This window comes from Galeopterus variegatus, unplaced genomic scaffold (genome assembly GCF_000696425.1).
Source record: "Galeopterus variegatus unplaced genomic scaffold, G_variegatus-3.0.2 Scaffold5614, whole genome shotgun sequence".
In the NCBI taxonomy this organism is placed as follows: domain Eukaryota; kingdom Metazoa; phylum Chordata; class Mammalia; order Dermoptera; family Cynocephalidae; genus Galeopterus; species Galeopterus variegatus.
Genome location: NW_007731725.1, coordinates 87,903 through 107,798, shown reverse-complemented (window position 1 = coordinate 107,798; position 19,896 = coordinate 87,903). Strand labels below are relative to the sequence as shown.

At 41.2% G+C, this 19,896-nt stretch overlaps 1 protein-coding gene across 3 annotated transcripts in view; it reads right to left on the bottom strand.

Moving 5' to 3' along the window:
• The window catches only part of GEMIN8 (gem (nuclear organelle) associated protein 8), a 19,559-nt gene extending 3,035 nt beyond the window's left edge, over positions 1 to 16,524 (bottom strand). The window contains exons 1-3 of one of the 3 annotated variants that reach the window (XM_008589726.1): positions 16,450 to 16,524; positions 8,202 to 8,246; positions 7,129 to 7,582 (exon numbers count right to left, since the gene is read on the bottom strand). In XM_008589726.1, coding sequence (XP_008587948.1) covers positions 7,129 to 7,582; positions 8,202 to 8,213 — 466 coding nt within the window. In that variant the 5' untranslated portion in view covers positions 8,214 to 8,246; positions 16,450 to 16,524. Of the gene's footprint in view, positions 1 to 7,128; positions 7,583 to 8,201; positions 8,844 to 16,449 lie in introns of those variants that run through there. The other 2 variants (XM_008589727.1, XM_008589725.1) reach the window with 2 other exon arrangements.
• Positions 16,525 to 19,896: the final 3,372 nt, after the last annotated feature.

Sequence of the window (19,896 nt, the reverse complement as noted above, 5' to 3'; positions counted from 1 at the left end):
TCCAGGGGGAGAAAAAAAAAAAAAAAAAAAAAAAAAGGAAGCAGTGGGCTAGAGAAAAGCACTCAACTTGCCCTGACTGCCTCTTATTTCCACGAGACCCCTGTGTGTTGCTGGCACTGAGGGTGGGTGAAAGCCCCGCTGGGGACCAGCTTCTCCCTGGAGCTCTTTGTCTTTCTCTCCTGCCTCTGTCCTGAGATGATTCAATCCCTGTTCTTCTCACAGGACTTCGAAGGAAAGCTTAGCTTGGTGCCATCAGGAGGAAGTAGAAAGGTGACCTAGGACACTAGGTTTTGGGGTGGGCAGTTATAGACTAATGAGGTGTGTTCGGTCACTAAGACTATGCACAGGCCTTTCACACTCATCTCTTCCAAAGGTGGTAAAAGAGCACCTTCTGAGAATCCAACCAGGCAGGGGGCTGGTGCAGATTCCACCCTGAGCTTTCCATTAAGGGCGGAATTGAACCGCAGGATCTCTTACTCAAGCACTACTCATCTGCAGGCCTTGCACTCCCACATTGGCGCAAGATTCTGCCACCTACGAGCAGCTGTGGACACATCAGCAATCCTGCTCTTGCTTCTTCATCTGCCTGGAACTGCTGAGCACCTCCGAGCCTCTGTGTCCAGAGCCCATAGTAAGAGGTTCCTAGATCACTGTCACATTCCTCTCAAACTGTCCCAAGACTACAATCAGCTTCATCCACAGATTTAGTGACACAAGAGATGTTCAACTTCGTGTCTAAATCTGAGTTACTGAGACTAGAAGTTTTAACAAACACTGGGATCTTAGCCATCTTAGTGTTGTTCTCAGCCCTTTGGCTATGTGAATTTAGCCTTTTTACTTTTGCACCTTTATTTTTCTTTTCCTTATAATTTAAAATGTTTATAATTACACTTCCTATTTGTTACTCTTCTGACAAAAACCATCTTACAGATATTAAATAGATATAACAATGATATGGAGAGAGATGTTTTTCCTTATTGTTGACATCTGTGAAGGAAACATGATGTTAACACAAAGCTACCCGCTGGCAGTAGGTGAAGCCTGTGCGACCTTCCAAGTTCACATCAGTGCGTGCTCACGGGCCACCATCATAGGATTTCAATTCTTAATAAAGTTCAGACAGTGTTAGAATAAAAGACACAGGCCTCTGCCCTTGGTTCTCTACTCGTATTTCCTTCCCATTCAGTCTTCCTCATGAAAATTTAAGGCCCAACCCTGGTCCCTTCTGTCTCTCAGGAGATCTGGAGGTCTCATGGTTTCCCACACAGTGGATAATTGCCCTAAAACATTGACCTAGGGCCGGCCCTGTGGCTCACTCAGGAGAGTGCGGTGCTGATAACACCAAGGCCACGGGTTCGGATCCCACATAGGGATGGCCGGTTCGCTCACTGGGCGAGCGTGGTGCTGACAACACCAAGTCAAGGGTTAAGATCCCCTTACCGGTCATGCATAACTTCGTATAGCATACATTATACGAAGTTATACGACTGATAACACCAAGGCCCCGGGGTCGGATCCCACATAGGGATGGCCGGTTCGCTCACTGGGCGAGCGTGGTGCTGACAACACCAAGTCAAGGGTTAAGATCCCCTTACCGGTCATCTTTTAAAAAAAAAAAACAAAAAACAAAAAAAAAAAAACATTGACCTAATGGGAGCGAAGCCTGTCCCCTGCACTGACAGACCTGCTGGTACCTGTGACCGGCCCTGCAGGGGTCCTTTATGGGGAAGGGCACTGTCCTTTTACTCCTTGCTATATCCTCAGCAACGTCGGACACAAAGCAGGTGCTCAGGAAATAACTGTTGAGTAAATGCCTGGACAAAGGCCATACATTAGTTTTTGTAAACAACTCTTTTCCTTCCAGATGCTATTACAGAAAAATGATGACAACCCAGGGACACAGAAACAGATGCTCAAATCTCAAAGGGGCTGGGCAGAGCTCCCCTCACCATTAGAGCATCCACAATAGAGCAACTGGGGGGGCGGTAGGGGAGGAGCACCAGTGAGTTGGGGCGGACTCTATTTCCTTCCATTTCAGTCGCTTCGCCTCTACTTACAATTAAAAAGAAAAGTTCTAAGGCTAGACTGCAAATGAGAAAACCAGTCTGTTTAAGAGCAAATGCTCTCAGGCTGGTTGGTTAGCTCAGTTGGCTAGAGCAAAGCCTTGCAACACCAAGGTCAAGGGTTTGGTTCCCTGTACCGGCAGCCGCCCAAGAAAAAAAAAAAAAAAGCCAAATATTCTCAGACTGGCCACGCGCTGATGGCCACAGCTAGCATCTGCAAGTACTTGAATGCACACTGACTCAGGGGACCAAGTAAACCTAAGACTGGAATATCCCAGTTTGAAGGCACCCACTTATTCTGTTTTCTATTTATTGCTTCCTTCCTCCTCCCAACGGAAGAAAGAATTCACTGGCAGTTTTTCTTCCTGTCAAAACAAGATGAGGGCTCAGCCCACCAGATGGAGAATCATCCCACTGAAGCAGAGAAGTACGAACATCACACTTCAGACACAGCCAAACGGCTGCCTTGTCATGTACAGCTTGGTCATTTTTATTGAAAAGAGCTGTAAGACTCAATATTACCAGGCACTTTAATCTTGTGGGGTATTTGGCCAAGGGAATTTGCTTTAATTCAAAATACCTGGAACTGGGTGATTATATGAAAAATAAATTTATTGCTTATAGTTTTGGAGGCTGGGAGGTCCAAAGTCCAGGGAACACATCTCTTGAGGGTCTTCTTTGGTGGTGGCTTTATAGCAATGCAGGGGTCTAATGTTGCAGAAAGTGGTGGAGGAGAGAGAGCTCCTCATGTGCTCTCCTGTTAAAGCCCTCGACCACAATTAAACCATCAACAATCACCTCTTCAAAGCCCTACTCTACGATTATAGCAAAAGGATTTCCCACCCTCAACAGTTACAGTGGGGATTAACTTTTGGGGGGACATTCAACCCAAGACAGTATTGTTACCATTAAAGTAACAGAAATATCTTGTTAGGAAATGATAACATATAATCAAAAGCATGCATGTTTCCACTGCACAAAAGGAGTTCTTATCCTACTTAATTTTTGTGTTTTTATCATTGAAATATGTTAAATTGGAGACTATCTGGAAGAGTAGCAATCACAAACAAGGACATGCTGTCCAATCTGAAGGATTTTATCCTAAGAAAATATTAAACAAGACTCAGATGATGAATTGCATAACCTATATGTTCCTGTGGAAATGACTAATACTGAAAAGTTAAATCTTTCAAATTTAGCTGTTTTCCTTTGCTAGTAATATTTTATAAAATCTTGTGTTCTCTAAATGATTCATGTTCAAAGTTGAATTTCCCCTTATTGAACAAGTAGGTTCTAGTGGTTCAAAGAGCAAAACAATACAAACAACTTCTACCAATTTTTCACCCTAACCCTGGTCCTTTATCTCTTTATTAAAGCTTTTCTCAGCTGTGTTTGTAACTAGGCTCCCTGCCCCATGAAAATTTCTAGTGAAGGTAATGGATTGGAAAGCACCATGGGCATTCAGATTATTTACATATGAATTCCATCATTCATTACTGCTGGAAGGAACATATCCTATACCCACCAAAAGTGCTGGTGGAAAAAATAATGCTAGTGGCCTGCCGCTCATTATTTTCTTATTGGCTCAGGACCAGGCCCTGGCAGCTTTTTCTAATAAAGACCAAGTCTTTAGATTACATTCTGACACGAGGGCCCGTTCTCACCCTTCCCTGGGACCTGATGATGCTTTCAGGGAAGGCTGCAGGACGCGAAAGCATCGCAGAGATGCTAGGATAAGTAGTTTTGAATTATGCTCTAACTACACATTTTAAAAGCACAAAGAATCAGAAGCTTTTGTGTTTACTGCTACGATTAGTAATATGGAAGTGGGTTCATTTTCCTAGTCCATGTACTTTACTATATTAAATTTCATCAAACAAGAATATCCTTGAAACTAAAATTGTGTTAATGACTACATTTGACAGATACCAAAACTTTAATTCTTTCACGTTTTTAATGTTCTAAATCAATTTAAAAACTTGAAAAGTGCTGCCTAGAGCAGAAATATATAATCTTTTCAAAGTCACAGAACATCTTTATTAAAAATATGCAGAATCTCAATCAAACACTAATCAAAGCAAACAGTATAAGATTTATGGTTAATATCTACATTAAAGGATGGGTTTCTAGCACCTAATAACAACTAACATTTATTGGGTACTGATGTCGTACCAAGCACCATTCTATAACCTTTCTCATATAATCTCACCTAATCTTCATAATTAACCACCCATTAATTAGAATCCTCATTTCATAAGCAAGGAAACTGAGGCACAGAATGGTGAAAGGAGGGGCCCTCAAGAGGACAGGAACCTCCAGCTAGTGAGTGGTGGAGCTAGGCTAGGACCCTGTGATGTGAGCAGTTCCGCCACTGCTGCCTCTGCATACTGTTACTAACAATAATGTCAGTACAGGGGAGGAGTAAGGTTAAAGACAGAAGTTGCAAGGGTTTTCATAAAATTCCCTTTTTTTGGTGGTTTTGTGATCTAGATCATGGTAAAACACATATGTAATTTTCTTCACAGAGCTGATAAGAGCTATGTGGTTTACTTTTATGTCCCAGTCACAGATTGTGTTTGGAAACAATGAAAATTCTCACAGAGCAATTGCTTTAGTTTCCTAGGACTGCTGTAAGAATTACCATAAACTGGGTGGCTTAGAACAACAGAGATTTATTGTTTCACAGTTTTGGAGGTCAGAAGTCCAAAATCAAGGTGTCAGCAGGGTTGTAAACCCTCTGGAGGTGCTAGGAAAGGATCTGTTCCAGGCCTCTGTCCTAGCTTCTGAAAGTTCCTTGGCTTGTGGCAGCCTAACCCCAATGTTCACATGGTGTTCTCTTGGGATTTTTCTGTGTCGAAATTTTTCCTTTATAAGGACACCAGTCATACAGGATTGGGGCCCACCTAATGACCTCATTTTACCTCAATTACCTCTGGAAAGACCCTATCTCCAAATAAAGTTATGTTCTGAGGTGCTGGGAGTTAGGACTCCACCCTATCTTTTTTTGGGGGACACAATTCAACCCAGAACAGTGATGATAATAGTGCAGTTTGGAGCCTTGAAGTAAACTAAGCAGATTTGGAAATAATATCCAAAAAAGAGATGAAGTTCATCAAGTTTATAAAGCACACAAAGGCTAACTTATTTTGTAAAATGTCCCACAGAATCACAGCAGGTGTAGTAGCACTCTATGGGCTACGATTTGCCAACCTCTGATTTAAGGCTTATAATTAATACTGAAAGACTTCATTCATTATTCAAAATAATATTAAACGCGAGGCATGACTCAGCAGTAATTTTCATGACTTTGTTTACCTACCTGGAGTTCTACCTGACAAGGGCAAGAGGGAGGAACAGGGATGGTTGCTAACCATCTCCGTAACTGAACTGCTTACATTTTTTTCTTTGGTGGTAAGGATGCATTTCACTATTATTTTACTTTCATTTCATTAATATCCATTTTTTTATTGAATAACTATCAGGTTTATTTTAAATTTGGACATAATTCAAAACAGCTTTTTAGATGACCAAGGTTTGCTTTGATCCTTAATTACAACTTCCCTCATAAAAGTGTCAATCTCTGGCGGGAAAAAGCTGTCACTCTACCTTCTGGTAAGGACAACAGAAATAACCCCTATCTCCATCACATTTTGTTTTTCAAAAGCTGTAACAGCATTCCAAGCAAATGTGCACATGCTAAATGCCTGCCCTCTCTCATTTGCTGTATACTTTTAAATTAGACTAATGGTTGTTTCATATGTATTTTGAAAAAAGGTAAAATTTATTTCTGCAGATCAAGGAACAAAATGTATTCTATGTGTAACAGAAAATACTGTTTTAAAGATACTTGTTTGGGTGTACTTTCTAATATACATCAAAGTCAACAGTTTAATCAAAAGAAGGGAAGCCAACAAAACTGAGCGAGTAGTGTAAAGAATCACAGGCAAAGATGCTAAAGGACATGATACTTTATACAAAGCCCATTGCTCAGTTCCTGGCATCCAGTGGGCAGCAATAAATGCTAGCCCATTGTTAGGAAAATACAGATAATTCAAGATGGAAACAAAACTCTCCCATTCTCAGGCTTATCTGTTTCTGTTTATTGGAAAATTCTATGTAAAACATCATACAATTAGGTCTCACTTTTTAAAAAAAAATTGAGACTGAATACTGGTTATGGTAGGGAGGAGAGTATTCGTACATCCGTCAGAGGTTCATAAAATGTAAATGGTCTAGTGAATCTTCATAGAAAGAAGAGCACAAAAAAGCAGTTCTAGCTCTTTGTAGTAAGGCAGTAAGATATTTAAAAATGAAAATTCCTGCTTTCTGACCAAAGATATAAGACTTTTACCACAATTTTCTAACACCAGGGACAGAGCCTCAATGCAGGACCAAACAGGCAAGTTGTAAGCATTGGGCATTTGTTGTTATTCTGTTAAGATTCATGCTCATCTCTACTCCAGAGGGAGCTGTTTAAGATTTGGGACCTCTGTAGCACCAGGAACACCTCTGAGCTGTGTCCCAAAGAAGTGGCAAAAGTATTTTAGGAACCTAGTGGTCTCAGGGACAGAACCTGGTGTATAGGAAGAAACACAGGAAGTAGAGTCAGGCAGACTTGGTTTGAATCCTAACAGCAAATTACTAGTTGTGTACCATGGAACCAGTTCAATGAACCTTCTTAATATTCAACTTCCTCATTTGTAAAATGGGTTTAACACCTTGAGGGACTGTTGTGTAGATTAGAGAACACACACACACACGCACTCATGTGCACACACATGCTCCATCTGGTGAAGTGTCTAACACTCAATAAATGGCAGAGGTACAAATAGGATAAGCTTTGTTCTGGAACTAAAAATAAAGTCTTGCACTAAAACAACTCTGGAAACTAATATGATTGAGGTGCAACGTCACTATAGCTTTTCCAGGCTTAGGATTGGATTTGGAATATTACCTGTACCCAAACGAAGAGTTACAAAAACAACTCTATATATTAGGAAAGAAAAAAAAATGCAAAAGTCAAGGCAAGGAAAGGAAGCACCAGGACACAGAGGACTGAACTTACGTCGCTCTTCTCTGTGCCTCTCGGTCTCTGCAAAGTACTGGCGGAGTTCCTCGGTGATTTCCATGTTGCTCAGGTCACATTCCACCTCTCCATCTGACTCGGTTTCTATCTCCTCTTCTTCAGGCAAAGCTTGGTCTTCTCTTGTGGATGCCTGGATCATGCTGCGGCCACGTGGATGCTGCCCAGACCTTCTGAAATGTGAATAACTGTGGCAGGAATCCTGCAAGGCCACATGATGGTCATAGGACTGAGGATATCCAGCTCTGTTATCGTGAGAGCTTTGGGGAAGACCTGCAGGAGGGAAGAACCAGAGGGAACGGAAATAGGATTCCATGGCCTTCCTGTAGGCGTGCTGGTGGCTTTGCATCCAAGCCATGGCTTGACTGTAATGTTGCCAGTATCTTGCATATGCTGGATGAGAATACCAAGACTCGGTAGCTTTTGATGTTGATGCCTACAAAATGAAGGGAAGTGTAGGGCAGATACCAAACAGCTTGTTCTCAAGAGTAATCTTAACATTTCATCAACTAATCAGTGGGTATTTACTGAGTTTCTGTTAAATATCTACTCTACATGAGGATGCTACTGGGCCCAAAAAGGTCCGTGCCCACAAAGAACACCAAGCGTACGCACACTACTAGCTAGCACATGAACATGAGGCACGCACAGGACAATTAGTTTAAGGTTATGGAGTATTATAATGTGGGGACAGAGGCTCATAATGATGCTTTTTAGATAAGATGCAGGGAGAGATCAGGACCCGATGATCATCTTGGCCCTCTCTACCCACCATAATTAAATGACCAGTTCCAAGTTAAAAATGGCCGGCCAAGAACCACGTGGACTGACAAGCATGAGACTTTGGTTCCCCGCCCTTCTGCCCACTAAACTAAGCTGCTGGCCCCAGCCCACTCCTCAATGCCTGAAATCAGAGATATTTAGTCATGCCCAAAGGTGCTTTTTAGTTTTCTGATGTATTTCTTTGGTCTTCTCCATAATGGAATGAGAACACCAAGACTTTAAAGACTAAAATTTACCTTTTTTTCTTATCAGTTAAAACAAAAACGTCTTACCTTTGTTGCCATCTCTGATTATAAAAGTCCAAATGGGCACCGAAACTAGGAAAGAAACACCACAGGGCGAACATCTGATCAGTACAGCTGTGTGATATGAGGCTATTTCATGGTTCACAAAGCAGCTCCTGAGAGGCTGCCTCTTCCCAGTGCCATGCCTGATCTTCATGCAACATACCTACAAAACCCTGGCACCTGGGTTATGACCTTGTGGTCTGAAAAGGAGGGACCTTAGGTGTGATTAAGTGGGTCAAAGGAACCTGCATGGTTTTGCATTCAATTACTTGTTTCCTTTTGAAAGTAAGGTCTATGAAAATAATCACATAAATATTTAGTAGTTAGTATGTATTTACAAAATAGTATACAGAACATGAGCTAAATATTTATAACCATTGCTTTATTTATTAATCCGTAACTCATGCCAATGCCTATTTAAATTAACCGTGGTTTTCCTGAGGCTTGAGTAGAATACATCTTTCCAACAGGAGAAACCTGTTGGGTCTTGTCTTAGGTTTGGGACTTGGAGAAGCCTCTTCATTTTTTTAGTATGTGATAATACACTGCCATCTCATCTGTTTACACACATTGGAAATTTTTTTGAATTTATTTATTTAAAAAGATGACCTGTAAGGGGATCTTAACCCTTGACTTGGGGTTGTCAGCACCACGCTCTCCCAAGTGAGCTAATTGGCCATCCCTATATAGGGATCCGAACCCTTGGCCTTGGTGTTATCAGCACCACACTCTCCAAAGTGAGCCACAGACCGGCCCTGAATTTATTTTTTAATTGAAATGTATTGATTGAAGGTATATATGGGGTACAGAGTTATATTTTAATACACATATACAATGCGTAATGACCAAATCAGGGTAATTACCAAATTCATTGCTGCAAAAATTTGTCATTTCTTTGTGATGAGAATATTTGAGAAATAAGACATCTCTCCAGCCTCAGCTGTTCCCGGGGCTTTAAGTCCCCCAAATGGGCCTGTTTTGGTTTTGACTACAATAAGCATCTCTCAGCCACACTCTCCATGCCCAATCATCTTGCCTCTTCGCAGGAGGAGACACTGTTCCATGGACACTCTCTACAAGGCACCCCATCCACAGACTGCCTTTGCCAAACAGCACTGCTCGGCTGGGACTTACTCCTTTTCCCACTACCAGTCTGTTGTGATTTACCGATTCACTGCATGAAATACCTATAGGAGAGTTTAATCTGCAGTTGCACCTTTAACAACCTATTTAAAATAGATGTTTACTTTTTTTTTTTTTTCCTGTTCAGGGGTTCGGAGCTACTAAAATGCCAGCCTATACTAGAATGTTCTTAAAAAAAAGTTAAACAAAAATGATATCCTAAAATACACATGAATTTAAGCTTCTGTGAGATGAAACCACTAACACCACGCGAGACTGAGCAAACAGCTTCTTAGGTTCTGAAACTTTGGAAACCGGATACTAAAAGGGTCCTATTTTTCCTACTTAACTTAACTATAGGGTAGAATTTAAAAAATCTCCAAGCCTTAAGAAATAAACTTGACTTATTCTGTAATCCCTATCAGATGTTTTGCTATGGTACGTTAAGCCTAAAGAGAACCATTCACATTCTTTTTAAACATAAGCTTTCAAATAAGATATTTCTAAGAGGGCTTACATGACGTTCTGCAAATTTATCTTAAACATAACCCACACTTCCTGTACCCTGTCTTAAATTCAGGAATATGCACATATGCAGTGAATGTAAACTGGAAAAAAGTTAACAAATGCAGTGAAAATATAAGTTTAAATAAAGCTCACATTACTACTTTTAAACTGTAACTCAAAGGTTTAAACCTGAAAACCTAGCTAACTGCTATGTGCTTTACAGGCTACTACTGAAGAAATACAGAACAGTTAATACTTGGGTGGCTTAACACCCGAAGATGTAAAACTAACAAAATGAAATGAGGGTAGAAATCAGTACATACTTGAGCGCTAAACTGTAAAGTGCAAGCTTTAAGTGGTCAATTCACTAGAGCTGGATTTCATATTCCTATCACTGAAATCTGGATAGCTTTCTGAGAGCCTGCAACACATAATGACATTAAAGTGAACTCCATGTGTGTCTTAATCAAATTTGTTTTATAGATTAACAAGTACCATAGGAATTAAATTAGATACATCTAGGAGACATCTGTGTGTCTTCTAGAAATTAAGAGTTTTGAATCCAGACTTCTTTCTATGCCTTAGAAGACATACTTAGAACCAGGTTGATGTAAATATCAATTATCCCGACTTGGGAAGCCTGACAGCCTCAAATATGTAATAAACATCATTGTGATTGAGCACTACTGTAAACCAAATCCTATTCTTAACTATAAATAGGAAAACCCAGCATGGCATTAAAGGTAGTAGCACCAATATTCTGAAAATCCACGAGATAGCTAAGAGAGTTTCCATTATGTAGAGCTAGAAGGTAGGTGCCAGTGATAAAGTACACTACTGTTTAAGAGGTTCAAGGGTATTCCATGATGTTCTCCGGGCTGCTCAAATGTCAATGGCTGTGATTAAAAAGGGAGGGAGTGCTAATTTGAGGAGAGATTGCTTATGCCTTTGATTCAACAAATAACTCATAGTTTGGCAGAAGGGCTGCCATGTTACATTGTCTCCAAGATCACCCAAGCACACCCTGAGCACTTTCCAAGAAAGCAGCCAGGAAAACCAGTTGAGATAACTGGAGAAAACCAGTTCCAGCTTTCCAACGGGAAGCAGTTCAGGTTCAGCCCAGTGTGCCCACTATCTGTAAAATATATTCACTAATCAGCTAAGGTGCTAGACTCTTTTAAGGCCCAGGCCATTAAGGAAAGATGAATTTATATTAATGATGGAATACAGGCGACTTTGTAAGCAATTCTGTTTTGTTTTAATTATGCTTTCCTCATACTTTTGGCCACTGGGAGATTTGTAATAAAATTTGCTGCCACCCTCCAGCAAATCTGGAGTCCCGAGACTGTATGTCAAATATGCTCATTTCACCCCTGGCTTCACTATTTTCTCTTCCCACATTTGAAAACCTATTGGTCATATCCTTTTACAGTTTTAGTATTTTTAAGATTTCTAACATCCTATAGATTATTCAAATTAATCAATTTGAGTAACTGATTTGAATTACAAATTAATCAACCTCTCAAAAATCAAATACGATAAGGGATAGAAAAACATGTCTACTTGCACACAGCTTTACAGCAACTTGCATGCAGCTTTATAATTTTTATTAGTTTGGTATTTCCAGTATTACTCTTTTTATTTTATGCCAGCAATTTTTTTCAGTAAAGGGCCAGATAGTAAATATTTTAGGTTTGCAGGCCACATACAGTCTTTGTCTTATAGTCTTCGTATTCTTCTTTGCTTTAAAAAAAAAAATCCACCAAAACCACACCAAACAACTCTTTAAAAATGTAAAAACAATTCTTAGCTCCTTGAAGTACAAAAAACAGGCTGTGGGCCATTTTTCGCCCACCTCTATTTTATGTTAACACATTATTAAGTTGTACAGACTCTGCCCTCAAAGTATTGAGCATCCTAATTGTTCCACACTTTCCAGTGGGAACTCATTGGAGAAACTTCGTGATTCTCATACATTTCATAAATTATTAGGCTTGGAGTAAGACTAGCAGAAGCAAGAAAACTGATTATGACCATCAACAATCTTGGTGACTGGTTTCTAATATTTGGGGCAAAAAAGTAGTCTCCATGACTAAATAAGGAAATGAAACCATTTCTTAAAGATCTACATAGACATTTAAAGGCTTACTTAAAAACAAATGAATCTTCTGCAGAACAGTATCAATCGACAGGGCTTAGAAGCACACATAGAACCAGGATTTCTGACAGAGACCCTGCTAACCTGCTAGCTGCCACGTGCTGAGCAGTAACACAACAATGATGGAAAGCAGGACAGAGTTCTGAGTATCTATTCCCTGGAGGGAATGCATATTCTTCCCTGCTAAGTGAGCAGTTCATCAGTCAGCTCCCAAGGGAAGAAGAGAACCTCCTCTAAAAATGGGTCCTCCTTTACTTTTTTAAACTGGTTACTTTCTCCACACAGAGAGCTTAAGGACCTAACAAGAATGTCTGGGTTTCTGAAAAGCCAACAATAAAATAATTCTACACATTATAGCAACACTTTCAGACACCACCACCTCTCAAAGAAAGGAAAGCTTATGGTTGCAGCAGACTTAGATGCCCTTCCAATAGTCTTTAATTTTGTTTTTCATTCCCCATCTCCCTGGGATTGTCTCCTACTTTTTCACAGCACAAGCCTTCGTGGACTGAACAGTAACTTTTCTCCTAATAGGCTGACAGAGCTGAAAGAAAAGACTGGCAATGTCAGGGAAGGCCGGGATCCACAGCTCTACAAACTGGGTTGCCCTCCCCAGTGAGCACAATGGCATAATGGTCACCACCAGCTGAGCCCAGGCGAGTACAGAGACTGAATTCATCGTCTGTCCTCAGCCACCAAAGAAGGAAGGAAAAAAACAGGGTTGAGGTCATTCACTAAACACTACTGAGGCCTACAGGCAAGACAGAGCTTCCAAGTCTTGAAAGATATATTTTCCCATATAAGCATCTCTAAAAAAATGCATTTACTCTACAATCAATCTGCTTACTCTGAAAGATATATTCTTAAATGCATAAATATACATGAAGAACAACAGATAAGAGCTTTGGAGTTTTCAATAGATAAAATGTGACTATTTCTATCAAGTTACCAAAAAATGCCACAAATAAGTACTGTGGCTTTGTTGAAAGATCAAATAGCAAACCGCTTTTCCATTAATGGAGAATTCATGCTTTTCAAGCATTTTAAATATGACAATATTTATAAATGTGTGGTTTGGAGGGACTGTTTAAATTCTTTTTCCTAATTTTCTTTCTCTTCAGGATAGATTCTTTCAATAAGTAATCTGTAGTAATGACTGTGTTGACTTCAATTTTGGAGTGTAGTAGCTATGTTAAAGATTAACTACTTGGTTTTACTGAAGCCAACACAGAATTTACTGCAGTGTTTTTTCTCAGTGATAAATCAAATACTTACAGGAAAAAAAAAAGATGGTGGCATCATATATATTATTTTTATTGCATATTTTTATTCTTATAAATATAGGATCTAGGATGTGTCACAGCAACCAGATAAATAAAATAAAAACACAGATTCCCCTCAAAACTATAAAGTATACTCTAACTAGATTTTCCTCTCCATCTTCCTTTTCCACTAGAATTCTGAAAATTAAATACATGAAAATACATTACAAGTCAATCATTAAATAAGTTACTCTGGCTAAAGCCCTGAAAGTCGGACCTTTCCTATAAAGCTCCCACTGATTTGGTTCTCTGAACCAACCAGATAATTTGGGGGACCTGATTAGGCCTTCAGTACACACCATTTCAAAGCAGAAGGAAGGGGGTCTGCTGGAGACTACAGCAAAACAAATGAGGGCACAGTGAGAAACTGGAATGACATAAATTGAGTCATATGTGGTTCTCTCTACACGCGCAATACTAACCCTATCAGAGAAGATGACTTCCAATAACACACACACCGGGAGGAACCTCCTCAAAGATAAGTAATACAGTGGGGCTTTTTGAGGGCATTGCTTCCTGCCTCACCTGCTTGGGCAGGCCTCCCCTTACTGCTAGCTGGTTGCTGAGGCTGGCAGCTCATCTGGCTTGATACTGTCATGGGCTCTCTCCTGTGGTTTTGCATGGTCCCAGCTTAGTGATTTGGATATCAAAGATGGCTCAAGTCTGAATGGCCTTCTTCCACCTGCAGGAGTCCAAGCTCCATCTTGCAGCTAGACACAGGCCTGCTGTAAGTGCACATGCCACTGTGTTCAGAAAGCCTGCACGTCCTCATCTATAACAGCCACTGTTAACACTGATGGGGTAGGGAGCCACAAAACTCAGTTTTTATTTCTCCTCACTTCCTCCATCCCAAACCTCAGTTTACTCTCTTCTGGATGCTGCCAATAAGTATTGCCACAAAGAAGGAATAGCATGGGGAAGGAGAAAGACTGAAAGGATGTAGTTAACAATTCTTCTTTTTTTTTTTTCATACAAATAGCATTCCGCCCACAGAGGGGCACTGTTTAATTTGTCAGCAAGAGTGATGGATTTGTGCATGGATTTATTTGCAAGTTCATTGAATCCCATGTGACTAGCGTCAGAATCAGAAGTGAAATAGGACACGAACAAAGTTACCCTCTGACTCATGAACACAATAGGCAATGGGAAAACTGAAAACCGAGATAACTGAAAATTGAGAACGACATAAATACAGTTCAAAGAGGAAACAGATAAATTTACTTCACTGCAAGCATATACGTCATACAGCAAAACCTAGTGTGACCATAAAGGAATAAGGGTTGAATAGGCAGGTACTGCAAACTAAGAGCATATCAGCAAAAACCATGACTAGTTTAAAGAGGTTAAAACCATTAGTACATTTCAGGAGTCTTACTGCAAGTTTTACTTCTCCTATAAACATATTTATGGTAATTCCATGTTAATCTCTCTTTTTTTCTGAATTTATACGGCACTCACCATGCCTCACTCACTTGGGCACCGAATTATTGTAGGCATGGATTCTACAACCTATTCCTTTTTAATTTCCTATTTTCCTTCCAGCATAAAAATAGCTAATATTTTCTGCTCTTGGATGCTGTTGAAATGTGTTTCCTGACAACATTCCCTCCTCCTACCTCTACTCCCCCAAATCATTGAGAAGCTAGTAACTAAAATAACTGCCTATAAAGCCCCAAATCTTATCAGAAAACAAATATTTAAATATATTATGTTTTCAAGGATGTGTCTAATTCGTGAGACCTTTGATTAACTACAGTTACATTCTTTTTTCACTTGTCCAACTGTTCTATGGCTGGATTTCCTATTGTAGATAAGTAGTTCCAAGAGTTCTGTACCGAGTTTGTAAACTCTGCAACCTCCACTCTAACCTCAATTGTTCAATCCCCCCCCCATTCTTCTTATCTCACTCAATCTTTAAATATTGGATCCTTTAAAAAAGAAAAAAACATCCATCACTGTCTGTCTGTAAAACAGTTTTAGAATGAAAATTTCCCTTTGGAACTTTAGTTTGTATACTTAGCACAGCAATGACCACACAGAGGGGATTTATACACCTCACTGTAAACTTGCCTTCAGATATGCTTATCCAAAATTACTAACCAACAATCTTTTAAAATAAGTGGTTTCTGTTCACAACACCATCCCAAAAGGACTGTTACTCTGATAAACTATACCAGTACAAATTGTATTTTTAAAGGATCTCCCATCCCAGAATTAATGAGAGCCATGAGAGTAAATAATCCCAGAAGTGTTGTGTTATTAATCTTTAGCCTAGATTTTTCAGGTAATGTTCTGACGTGGGGTGAAAAACAGCTGGATACAGAGCCTAGCCTGCGAAGCAAGTTTAAAAATCATTCCTGGAAATAAAAAAATAAAATAAAATCGATCAGAAACTTCTGATCTGTACTAAGGGAATCTCAGGATTTCAGAGATAAAAGTCACTTTGCCACTGGTTCAACTCCATCTCATTACTGATCAAGAAAAGTGGGCTGACTAGGTAAGGCCCATAAACAATCACAGGTGCCAAATGTTCTCAAGATAACTTCCACCCAAAACTCTGACCTCCCACAAAGGTCAAAGTGCGAGGGAAAAGAAAGAAAACCCCAATTGTTGAGTAGAAGGGCCCATATCCTAGACAACTCTCCAAGGATGAGGCCGTCCTGGGCGATCTTCTATTCAGACACTGGGCTGGATGGACAAAATCCGAATTCACCTACAGACTTTAACATGGTGGTGCTCAGCACATCAGAATCACCTGTGGAGCTTTCAAAAAACAAAAAAACAAACAAAAAAAACCCCAGTGCCTGGGCCCCACTTCCAGAGATTCCAATTTAATTGGTCTGGGATGGGGGCCAGGCGTCAGACTTCTTAAGAGTCGTCCAGTGATTCGGAAGCACGGCAGAGTTAAGAGTGTCTGGAACTAGTCCCCTCTCACAATTAACCTGCATTGACTTAGGAATCTCACGGGCCTCTGGCCCCACCTTTGGCCGTGGGTTGATGATAATTACGACGACAACGTGACTGCCAAGACCTCGGCTCTCCCCGCCTTAGAGGCAGCCAGGTCCCGGGGCCTCCAGGCTCCTCCCTCACTCCCCAAAGGAAACCCAGCCGTCCCCGAAGTCACCTCGTCGGCACGGAGCTTGCAGATCCTGGGCGGTGGGCGAGCAGGGACCTATTTTTCGTAGGGGAAACAGAGGGGCCGTGGGGGCGCTGTTGCTGGGCGACTAGAAAAGCGCTTCCGGTGAGGGTCACGTAGCCTCGGCGCGCCGGAAGTCCCGCCCGCGCCGCTGACGTCACGTCCGCGCATGCTAGAGGGCGGCCGCAGGATGGGAACCTGCTGCCCGGGGTGGAGCTCGGGGGCGGTTGGTGGCCGGGGACGGAGAGCTGGGTTCTACGCCGGGTCCCCGCACCGGGACTGGGGCCCGCGTCGGGGTCGGGCGGCGATATGTGCAGCCACGGGTGTAGCGGGACGGGAAGGCGAGGGTCGCTTCTGCGCCTCCCCTTCCCCGGCCTTTTCACTTTCTCCCCTTCCCTCAACTCATTTTCGATCCCTTGTCTTTGTTTAGCCTTTTCTTTCTTTCTTTTCTTTTCTGTCTTAACTAAAACGGAGGGTGGTTGTGGCCCAGGGGAAAACGCTCAGGCTTTGCAAATAGACTCCCCCAGATCTGAGTTTGAGTGTGATTCCAGTGCTTAGTTTATTTAACCTCCCCGAGCCTCGTGTTTCTCATCCATAAGCTGTGCATTATAGCAGACGAAAATAGTACCTGTGAATATTTTTGTAATCATAATCACCATCTGCACTACTTGCCCTGTTAGCATTGCAGAGGAGTCATTAATAATCAAGCAGAAACCACTAGAAGTCTGAGTGGAATATCCTTTCTGGGGTAATTTGGTAAAATGTGGCGAGAGTCCTAAAAAGGGGGCATACTTTCCAGGAGTTTATTCCAAGGAAAAATAGGCGTGAACGGGATGTTCGTTGCAGATTGTTTTAAAAAGTGAAAACTGGGGGCAATCTAAATGCCCAACAGGAGGAAATGGCTGTCAATTAGGCGATATTGATGGCGTGGACATTATTATCATGTTATTCCTATACTATAGAGGAATCAGAATAGTGTAGAAGAATATTAACTTTATTTAACAAATATATACTAGATGTCTACTATGTGCCAAGTATTATTCTATATCTGCACTGTCCATTGTGGTAGCCGCTAGCCACATGTGGCTGTGAAAGCTTGAAAGGTAGACTGAACTGAGATTTGCTGTAAGGGTAAATTACATACTGATTTTGAAGATTAAGTATGAGAAAAAGAATTTAAAGTATCTGAATTTGAAAAATACTGATAGTACCTTAGAGAAGGACTATTTTGCTTACAAAAAAGAAGAAAATTAATTTCATTTTTATCTTTTTACTTTGTTAATGTGGCTACTAGAACATATAAAACTATATGTGGCATGCATTATATTTCTGCTGGACAGTGGTATTCTATTTACTGGTTATGCAGTAATGAACAAGACAGTTTTTGACCTTATAAAATTAATCTGTTAGGTACAGCAGACAACAAACAGAGGAATAACGTAATTGTACGTTGTGATAAGTTACATGAAGAAAATGTAGCAGGGTAAGGGCCAGAAAGTGTATATATTGAGGGGGGTTATTTTAGACAAGATTCTTCTTCCACTGTTTCGAACATGGATGTGGGAGGAAATGAGTTCTCTATGGATAGAAAGGGGGGTGGTGGTAGGAGTGTGGTATCTTGTGGGAAACGTCAGGTATGGATTCAGGCCAATAAGTCAATTGGGGCATAGTGGGATCTTGGCCTCAAGGAAGATACATCAAGAAAGGAAGGAAAGAGAAGAGGGGTAAGATAGCAAGGAGAAAGGTGAGGTGGACACTGGGAAAGGCAGGACAAAGCAGGCCTAGAGTGGATATGTTTCAGGTAGAGCAGCTACTGGAGTACTATGGATGAATATATATACAGTATATTATGGTATTAGATAGGATATTACTTTGGCCACTGTCACAGAGACCCAGAAGAAGAATGGCTGAAACCGTCGAGAAGTTTATTTTTGTCTCTCACAGAAGTCTGGGTATAAGGAGTCCAGAGTACTATGGCAGCTCTTTGGGATTAGGGACTCAAATTCCATCTATCATGTAGCTCCACCCTCCCTAATTTCTTGCCTTGGTCCACATGGTCCAAGACCGTGCACCACTGCACCTTCCTTCCAGCCAGTGGGAAGGGGGAGAGGGGAGGCCAGGGACATACCCCTTCCCTCTAAGGTAGGGTTTTTCCACCGTAGCACTGTTCGCATTTGCGGCTGGCTAATTCTGTATTCTGAAGACTGTCCTCTGCACTGTAGGATGTTCAGCAACTTCCTGGCCTCTACTCACTAGATGCCAGTAGCGTCCCTCAGTTGTGACAACCAAAAATGTCCCCAGGCATCGCCAAATGTCTCCTGGGGGTAAAGTCAACCCCAATTGAGAACCATGGCTTTAAGGATACCAACCAGAAGTTGCCCACAACACCGTGCTCACATCCTGCTAATGGCCTGAACTTTATTACTTGGCCATCCTAAGGGTAGAGGAGTCTTGGAATTGTCCTTTGGGTGGCTAGGTGCCCACCTAAAAGTTAGCTAAGAAGAAAAGAAGCTAGCAGATTGTTCCATACCCTTGTTGCTACAGGGAATGGAAATTCTGCAACTACTTGAGGGGGTGTCCTGTTCTTTTCATCTTCCGGCCTGACTTTTATTCATTCATTTTAACTCACTTACATAAAAATACTGGTGGTGGGGAACACTAAGCACCTAAAAAGGGACAATCCTATTTGGAAAGGATGGGCATTGTTACTCCAGATGGCTGACCAGCGAGAGAAACTGGATTCTGAAATAGATGTTAGAGGAGGTTGGATTGTTACTTGTGTTTTAGCGCCATCTGGTGGAAATATACATGCTACCCTTACTCATTCTCGTCTGATATTTTCTTTCATTTGTCCCAAGGCATAAACTTCAAATTTTAAACAACCCTTAAATGTATGATAGCAAAACTTTAAAGGGTCTTTTCAGATGAGGAACTTTTTAAAGCATGATTTTTCACCCTTGGCACTATTGACGTTTGTGGTTGGATAATTCTTCACTGTGGGGACAGTCCTGTGCCTTGTAGGATGTTTAGAAGCATCCTTGGCCTTTATGTACTGAATGCCCTTTCCTCCCTGTGACAACCAACGTATTTCCAGACGTTGCCAGATGTCCTGGGGGGGGGGGAGGGGGCAAAAATGCCCCTGGTCGAGAACCACTCCTTTAAACAAAGCATCTAAAATCCTAAAATCGCACGGTCTATTGAGGTCATATGCCACAGAAGTCTCCTACCAGTGTATCCTGGAAGTGGAATGTCTGGGAAGGATGGGAAGACAGTGCTGGGAGAAAACAAGGCTCCAGATGCGGCAGGACATGGCCTCTTTTTTACACTTTGGAGAACTCTGCTCTTGCTTATCCTTACAGTAGGAGATGAGATTGACGGAGGGATGCCAAAAGGCACAGTAAGAGGATGTAGAGTTTCTTTAAATCCCTTAAGGTA